The 8,956-nt window shown below is 43.4% G+C and overlaps 4 protein-coding genes across 4 annotated transcripts; 3 read left to right on the top strand and 1 right to left on the bottom strand.

Annotated features, from left to right (window-relative positions):
* Positions 1–192: 192 nt before the first annotated feature.
* On the top strand, positions 193–727 carry O0I10_012752 (uncharacterized protein; the record flags this gene model as incomplete). Its single annotated transcript, XM_058492640.1, has 2 exons — positions 193–519; positions 575–727. 2 exons carry the CDS (start codon positions 193–195, stop codon positions 725–727), a joined length of 480 nt encoding a protein of 159 aa, XP_058336598.1.
* Positions 728–1,581: 854 nt separating this feature from the next.
* Positions 1,582–4,269, top strand: O0I10_012753 (uncharacterized protein; the record flags this gene model as incomplete). Its single annotated transcript, XM_058492641.1, has 7 exons — positions 1,582–1,835; positions 1,896–2,893; positions 2,962–3,036; positions 3,097–3,648; positions 3,714–3,967; positions 4,029–4,161; positions 4,217–4,269. The coding sequence occupies 7 exons, from the start codon at positions 1,582–1,584 to the stop codon at positions 4,267–4,269; spliced, it is 2,319 nt and encodes a 772-aa protein (XP_058336599.1).
* A 990-nt stretch (positions 4,270–5,259) lies between these two features.
* Positions 5,260–6,527, top strand: O0I10_012754 (succinate dehydrogenase [ubiquinone] iron-sulfur subunit, mitochondrial; the record flags this gene model as incomplete). The annotated part of the gene is made up of 6 exons (XM_058492642.1): positions 5,260–5,328; positions 5,419–5,529; positions 5,616–5,871; positions 5,976–6,115; positions 6,185–6,253; positions 6,315–6,527. 6 exons carry the CDS (start codon positions 5,260–5,262, stop codon positions 6,525–6,527), a joined length of 858 nt encoding a protein of 285 aa, XP_058336600.1.
* A 105-nt stretch (positions 6,528–6,632) lies between these two features.
* O0I10_012755 (uncharacterized protein) lies at positions 6,633–7,820 on the bottom strand (the record flags this gene model as incomplete). The annotated part of the gene is made up of 7 exons (XM_058492643.1): positions 6,633–6,800; positions 6,860–6,925; positions 6,986–7,014; positions 7,069–7,114; positions 7,176–7,488; positions 7,556–7,615; positions 7,672–7,820. 7 exons carry the CDS (start codon positions 7,818–7,820, stop codon positions 6,633–6,635), a joined length of 831 nt encoding a protein of 276 aa, XP_058336601.1.
* Between the last annotated feature and the right edge of the window lie 1,136 nt (positions 7,821–8,956).

Below are 8,956 nucleotides of genomic sequence, written 5' to 3' on the forward strand. Positions count from 1 at the left end.
ATCTTCTGTGTTATATTATATTATACGAAATATACTTGTTTTATTGATTTCTTTTCCCATACATTACATGTGAGACACTCACCTACCTGATATTCATAGCAACGCCAAAAGATCATTGGTAATCTATGTATCGATAAAATATCGGATCTTCGATCTTCCCTTTGTCCGACCTTCTTTTCCACTTTATACACAATGGCCCTTTTGAATGCGAATCCAATCGTTTACGAGCCCACATTGACCACCATTCGAGTGGAAACGGAGTCCGATTACGACGACGATATTGTGGATCCTATTGATGCCGAAGAAGTGTATGAATTGCTACGCTCCATTTCCGATCCGGAACACCCATTGACGCTTGAGCAACTTAACGTCACCCAACTTCAACACATTACTGTGGACAATAATGAAAACCATGTGCTTGTGGAATTCACACCCACTATTCCTCACTGTTCTATGGCTACATTGATTGGTCTATGTATCCGGGTGCGCTTGTTACGTAGCTTGCCAGAGAGATTCAAGGTAAGGAAACATTATCTTTTGGTCATGTGACATGAAATTCTTACAAATCAAATAGGTGGATATCAAAGTACGCAAGGGAACGCATCAATCTGAAAACGCCGTCAACAAGCAATTGAACGACAAGGAACGAGTAGCAGCTGCTTTGGAAAACAAACATTTGCTTGAAGTTGTCAATCAATGCCTGGCTACTGCAGGACGCAGCGAGTAGATTCTAGTAGCTAGTACCAGTACCATTTCATTGCTTCCCCATTTATCCCCCTCCTTGTTTATATATATCTTGTAAAGAAATTGCATTATCTATTGTCTACTACATGTTGTTTGATGTGATGGATCGTTTGTCAAAGGCAAGGTTAACAATAGGGAGGCCATAGGTTTATTGAATACCAAGGGAAAGGAAGAGAGGGATAGTCCACAAGACCACGTGTCATATCGAGATAATGATGCATAGTGCCTCGTCGCATAGCATGATGTTGTTGTCAGGTGCCATGGCAACCTTGGGAGAATTGATTATTGAGTACAATGATGTATTACTACTCTTGTGGATGAAGGGAATCTGCCGATCCTTAGCAACAAGGCGGTACTGCATATGATTTGGAGAGACTTGTATGGTCGCATGAAAGCAAAATGAAGTTTTAATCATGGTCACAAACATTACACAGGAAGGAGGAAGCAGTGTCTTGGGGTGCATTATGGCTATGTAAGAAGATGTCAATGTGTCAATTAAAACCTAGCAAGCAATGGATAGTAGTAGTAGTAGTAGACAAATCAATTCATGGGCGATACTATGCTTTTAATGTCATACCTACTCTAATGGGATTATGTCAAGGGTGAGGGTATGTGTGGGTGTGAGCGTGAGTGAGTATACATAATGATGGAGCCATCGGGATTTGCTGCTTTGATAACTTCACGCCGACAACCGCGCCTGCATTCTACTTTCTCCTTTCTCTTTTACAGCCCATGTCTCTCATAACGGACGCCAACTTTCTCATTCATGAAATGCGAATAAAGCTGCTGAGGACGGACGAACGAGGCGAACGGATAATATCTTTTCGACCCACGGTCATGTCAGACGACTACATTCGACTTGCAGCTCCCACTTACCCTGAAATGCAATACTGTTATTCGCCTGTATACGACAGCTACCTTGCCAAGGGAGGCACATCGACCGGCACAAACCTCATCAGTAGTCCGAGAACGAAACGCAGCCATTATCGCTTGCGTAAGAAGGAGAACATGCAGCTCAATCCACCAGCATTCCCCAAACCGGCAGCATCCGATAGTGGAAATGAGGAATCAGTTACTGATGCAGAGCTCGGGTATGTTGGAACGCATAAACTGGTGTATAGAGTCGACTTTTAATGAGTGTATTATCATAGTGCAAAGGAAGATAAACCATTACCACCTACACCTATGCGCAAACAATCAGCACCCACATTATGCATCACTGAAGCATCCAAAGCAAACAATGGACACCGACCCAAGTTCCCTGAAGACGCATCAGCTACAACGACAACCTCTTCACTCCACAAAGAGACAATGATACGATCACATGCACGCACTACATCCAGTACAACATTCTCATTTCATGGCACAACTGGCAGCGAAAATGCGACAATGACCTCACTGCATCCATCCATCGAATCGCCTATTGATCCATCGCCAAGATCTTCTTTGGATGTTGAAGGGGATCAAGCTTCTTTCCCATACACTCAGCCTGTTGAATCAAGAGCGAGCGCAAAAAGTAAAATCATCAACGTACCTGAACAACAACAGCAACAGCAACAACTCCCCTTGGCAGAACAACAACAACAACAATCCAATCAGGAACAGCAACATGAAGAACAACACCAAGAGAAGCCACTATCACCTCTTGTCATTAGCAAGATCAAACTTCCTCCACCTGTATCAGCTATTGCTCAAGCACCTACTCCTGCTGCACCAGTATTCAAATTACCCAGCAATATCAGAGTAGATCCACGTAGACGACGACGCTATAATAGAGATCCACAACCACAAGCATCACCACAACCACCACAGCCAAAACGTCCTACACCAAAATCAGCTTTAACAGCAATGATTCAGGAACGTGCATCAGCTGCAGATAATCCATTCAGCGAATTCTCTTTTGTATCTGGAAGGGGTGAAAACAATCCTATTACGCTGTGCGTCTATTTACCGCACTCAGCCCATCCATACGAACCAGTCAGCTTGGTGGTGCGACCTGATGCCATTGTGGATGATGTCATTGGCTACATCTTGTATGATTATATTGAGAAGAAGCGGAAGCCGCCATTAGAAGAAGAGATATACGACATTGCCAATTGGGTTTTGAGGATAGCAGAAGATGATGGTGAAATTGAAGAGGATCTACCAGGTTAGTAATGGTATTATGGGTCTATATGGGATGATATGGTTTTGGCTAAGATCTATTATCATTTATAGCTCTCGATCGTACACGCCAAATCAGCATGGTTTCATTTGATCAATTTGCATTATGTCGAACAGCACCCAATCAAGGTATGGATGATGATCATCTTTATCGATCCATGATCGTGGTTACTTATTGTAAGAATATAGTGAAACAAAACGAGCTTATACGTGCAAAATTGGGAAGAAGTGGACCCACGGTGGATGTAGTAAAGAGTAACAAGGCTGCAGGGCAGGAGAATCATTTGGCACCACCACAAGTGGCAGCACCTGGGACAAGTGCGAATGGATCTACTTTTACCACTGTGGATTTGGGACCCATTGATCCGGTACCTGTGGGACCAAGTTATACCTCGCAACAACAAGAAGCTGATTCATCTGCCGTGGCTGTACCCATTCCTTCATCCAAGGCAATGCTTACCAAATCCACCATGCCAATGACACCTGTCAAATACTTCCGTATCCGATTATTGACGAATGAAGAGGTCTCAGCAACAACCACTATTCCCGTTTATGCAGAGATGTTCATTGGCGACGTGCTGGAGCTCGTATCTCGGAAACGAAAGCTTGACCCTGATGAATACATGTTGACCATCGCTGATACCAATGTCATCGTTCCCAATGATACAACAGTGGATAGCATGAACGACGTTACCGAGTTATGTTTGATGAAAAAAGGAGCAGGTCTCACAATACCAAGTTGTAAGTAGCGAGGGGAGGGAGGATCATCATAGCTGGTACTGGATGCTTACTTTTTTGTTCATTAGCGTCTCACATGTGGCGATCACCAAACAAAAAGAAAAAGGATGAAGTGTATTATACCGGGGTCTTCAATACCGGACCACCCACAGCCACAAGCGGTAATGGGAACAACGGGATTCTGTCACAATACAAAAAGTACCTGGTCAATCGCAAGATGCAGATGTTTGTTGGTCGAAGAGAAAGTATCCTGGCAATCGATGGTGACTATATCCATATCATGCCCCCTGAACATAAAGGGATGTTTGATTCTGTAAAAACTGTAAGTGATATAGCTGGTATAATGAAAACAAGATCATGTGCTAATCCCTATATGTGCGTAGACATCATTCCATGTCAGTGCCGTCTTATCATGTAAACAAAGCAAGAAAGCCCCCGCCAATTTCAAGATTGCAGTAGCCAAGGATCAAAGCCATAAGGTGTATGATTTTGAAGCAATGAGTGCAAAGGAATCACGTATGTATGAGGGAAGGGAGGATCATCACAAGCATTCACTAATCACTTTCCATAGAGGAAATCGTTTCAAGGATAAATTTGCTGATACAAGTGACAAAAGCAGGATAGTGACAGACCATTGTACATATCGTTATATCACACTCCCAAAATACCATTCACCACTGCTATCATCCTATCATGCATATTGTACTTTTTGACAATGTTTGTGTATCTTTTCGGCATTTCATAAGCCAAATGGATAAATGGAATTACTATTATCCGTTCCTATCGCATCGATAGTGCAGCTCAAGAAAGCAAGCCCAAGCAATTCGATTCATGCAACATGTCATTGTTTTCTTTTTAAGATGTATATGATGATTGATCGACGTATGGAGATATAGGTGATAATCCTTAATTACAGCTCCCTTAAGCATGGCATGTAGGTGTGTACCCCTTGCATGATTTCTTAACCGGCTTCCGTTAAGGACTGTATCACACTTACTGTATTAGGATATCATGGGTAATTCAGCTGAGGTGACGATTATCGTCATACATCATATACAAGCTCCCTTTTAGCCAAACAACGATGTTGTTGTTCTTTATTCAAGTGAAATAAAAGCAAAGCAAATAATAGGGTGGACAATGCATGCATGGTCACGTGTAGATGGCGGCTAGGTTAGGAAGGACCGATCTCCATGGATGATCTTGATACTGCATGCAGGTTTATTTGTGTGGTAGATCTCGCTTACCTATTGTGAGAACATGCTATAATGATGATGGAATGTGCCTGGGATGGAGGATGTGGCTACTATGTTTGTTGACTCGTATGCTATGTTGGTTGCTATGATATTAATTCATGGTTGCTATGGTATTGACTCATGATGCTTGCTATAATGTTGACTCACTTGTATACCATAATGTTGACTTTTGCGTCGTGGCATGATGTTGACTGTTGGACTCTTGGCTGCCATGTATGATGTTGACTCTTAGCCAGTGATCGGGGGTTCAACTTACCAGGGTCGGCTTGCAGGCTGAAAACACCACGGGGTAGAGCTTTTTTCTCACTCACTCTCTTTCTCTACATTAAACCATATCCCCCCTACTCTTCCTAACCGTACCATGTCGATTGCCCTCGCTAGCTTGAGAACTTCCGCAATTCGTGCTCGTGTGGCTCCTTCTGTGGCTGCTGTGAGTTGTCCATTGTACCTGATTCCAATTGACTCCGTAACTAATCTTTGACATTGACGCGCGCCCATACCTTTTGCCGACTCCCATTAGCCTGTTGCACGCATGTTGAACACCAGCACCTCGAGCAACATGGCCTCTCCTACTGATGCTCCTGCCACCAAGAAACAGCCATTGCTCAAGACTTTTGAGATCTACCGCTGGGTAAACTTTAGTCACCCCATATGGGGGAGGAGATTGTGGCACAAGTACGTTTATCTCTCTTTTACTAACCAACAATCCATATATAGAACCCTGATAAGCCTACCGAGAAGCCCTACTTGGAGAAGTATCAGATTGACTTGAACCAATGCGGTCCTATGGTGCTCGATGCTTTGATCAAGATTAAGAACGAGCAGGATCCTAGCTTGACTTTCCGTCGTTCTTGCCGTGAGGGTATTTGTGGTTCTTGTGCCATGAACATTGAAGGTGGCAACACTCTTGCTTGTATCTCCAAGATCAACCGTGACGCTAGCAAGCCTGTCAAGATCTACCCCTTGCCTCACAGTAAGTATTATCCAGGATGGTGATGGTGATGGGTGTGTGGTGTTTACGCTGCTCGGAATATATCGGGAGTCGAATTATCATTGACACATGAAAACCCAACTTAGTGTACATTGTCAAGGACTTGGTGCCTGATCTTACCCACTTCTACAAGCAGTACAAGAGCATCGAGCCTTATCTCAAGCAAAACACCCCTCCCGCTGATGGTAAGGAAAACTTGCAATCCATTGAGGACCGTAAGAAATTGGTAAGTGGGACTTTATTGGGAAGCAAAGGGATGATCAAAGGGACAATTGTATTCATATTTTGAAAATAGGATGGTTTGTACGAGTGCATTCTTTGCGCATGCTGCTCTACCTCTTGCCCTTCGTACTGGTGGAATCAGGTAATTGGGTGGGATGGCAAAAAGAGTATCAACGTCATTTATTGATGGAATTTTTCTATAGGAGGAGTACCTTGGTCCCGCTGTGTTGATGCAAGCTTACCGCTGGATGATTGACTCTCGTGATCAGTTTGGTGCCCAACGTCGTGAAGCTCTTCAAAACAAGATGTCTGTTTACCGATGCCACACCATTATGAACTGCAGCAAGACTTGCCCCAAGGGTCTTCAACCTGGTGCAGCTATTGCCAAGATCAAGTACATGATGGCCACCGACTAAGCGGATGTATTTTGCCCATTAATTAAATACAGGAAGAAGACTCGTCTTGTTTTGTTTTAAATAAAGGATTATTAAAAACGGGGAATCATACGCTATCTTGAGACTCTACAACTTGCTGTCAATGTCGGCGAGAACAGCTGCTGGATAAGCTGGGCTGGTATTGGTAAGCCAATGACCACCATCAACAACCAATGTTACACCAGTGATGTAGCTAGCACCTTGTGAAAAGAGGAATACGGTCGATTGTGCAATATCATCCACTTCTCCAACACGCTATCATTTCATTGTCAATGATAACTTTCTTTGGTATCCTAATACCTTTTAAAGCTTACCTGTGCAGGGATCGTCTCTGGTTCAAGAAGTCCTCCGGCCAAACGACTCAATCCTTCGGTGGATGCCTATGTATCATCTTGATGTCAGCAAACCATATAATACTCAACATATCAACATCCACTTACAATAGGTCCAGGAGCGATACCATTTACACCTAATCATTCATTTAGTATCATGCTATGTTATCCCATGTCTCACGTATACGTACGAATACCATGAGGACCCAATTCAACTGCCCAATGTTTGGTCAAAGCCTACGTTGCATGGAATGAGAATGAAGCATTTACAGCATGATGACAATGGATATAAACATACATCAATAGCTGCCTTGGCTGCACCGGCGTGTTGTTGGAAAATCATGCCATTGTAATGCAAGGTAGCGCTGACATTGATGATAGAGCCCTTGGATGCCTTAAGATGAGGAAGAGTAGCCTTGGTAAGATTGAAGGTGCCCAACAGATCAATTTCAATGACAGTGCGGAATGCATTGTACGACAAGTTGTTGAAAGGAGCCAAAAAGTTGCCAGCTGCACCATTGATCAAGTAATCGATACGTCCAAACTTTTCAATTGTCTTTGCCACAGCATTTTCAACTTGCTCGGGTTTGCGTACATCAGCAGCGACAGGGCTATATCAAAAGGAGAATGGTTACCATTATCAAGCCTTGAACAACTGACACTACAACAACAACTTACAAGACCTCGCCACCTGTGGCCGCACTCATTTCTTGAGCTGCCTTTTCGAGTTTAGAATAACTATTGTAGCGAATGAGCACCAGGGATTATATAGACATGCCACCCCATTTGCATACGTTCGACTAATGATGACGGCCTTTGCACCATGACGGACCATGGCTTCGGTCATGCCACGACAAATGCCACTGCCACCACCAGAGCAGAGCAAGACTTTTCCAGCAAAGATATTATCCTTGAAAACTTTCGTAGTATCCACAGCTGCCATTTGAATAAAGATAAAGAAAATGAGCTCGATAGCACGAATCCAATTGATTTTATTCTGGGGTCACAGTCATATGGGTGTGGGGGAAAAATGCTGCTGACAACGACGCTATTACGAGCACGTGAGTGAGTTTATCCCCACGCGGCATTACATTTTGTAAGCCAGTTTACACCGTATGCGGCACACCCACGTAAACAACTTCTTACGCAACTTGCATACCTACCTAATGAAACGTAATGTATCTAATGCACAAAGGTCATCGAAAAGATGCCTAGATGCGGCATCTTATCTATCCTAAGTACACCTTGTTGGTTGCTTAGTAACGTAGCATACATAATCTTGGCATGGCGCATTGAATGAGACGATAAGCGTTGTTACACAGAGGAGGGAAGATGACAAGTGCATGTCATCTCATATTATGTATTCTTCTTTCAAATGATAGCGGGCTTGTTCATTACTACAAAGAAGGTTCAATGTTACAACTCACCCATACGATCGGGGATACATATTGAAAGGGATCCCTGGTTGTATGGGCAACAGCTGCTATGCAACGAATTAAGATTTTGTCATGGCAACTCGAACTCATTATTTTATTGTTCCCAAGGCAGTTATGGATAATGTTGTTGCATCTATTAAACAGGAGGCTAGATATGATGGTTGCTCAATAGTGTACGGACCATATTGTCACCTCCCTTCATAGCAAGAGATATAGCTTGAGAAATGAAGTCAATGACTAAAGGTATGTAATCATCATTCCACTTGTGCAGCAACCTGTCAAGGACATGCGTGTGTAACCACCACATGCCATTTCACTCAGTTCTTCATGTTTCCGTTCATGCAGCCGACACCATCCACTGGGAAAAAGCAACTCCATCACGCTTACAGCATAGGTAAAACATAAACGTGCCTGTATCTCCAAACTTTACAATGAAACGTGTGGTTTTTAATAGAGCAATGGGCTCGGCTTGGCCAACAGCATCTTGTGTGAAAGTTTCACGTTCAATGTCGCAACTAGCCCAAAAAATATTTTTTTGGTCGTCGTCGTCAAAGAGGGCGACCCCCAGATCCAGTTTGGCTGGTAGCGACATTGCGAAATCTGGGATTGGCAAGCTTGATCGTGAAACTTTCACACAAGGTGC

Source organism: Lichtheimia ornata, assembly GCF_029851405.1.
Source record: "Lichtheimia ornata isolate CBS 291.66 chromosome Unknown scaffold00153, whole genome shotgun sequence".
Classification (NCBI taxonomy): domain Eukaryota; kingdom Fungi; phylum Mucoromycota; class Mucoromycetes; order Mucorales; family Lichtheimiaceae; genus Lichtheimia; species Lichtheimia ornata.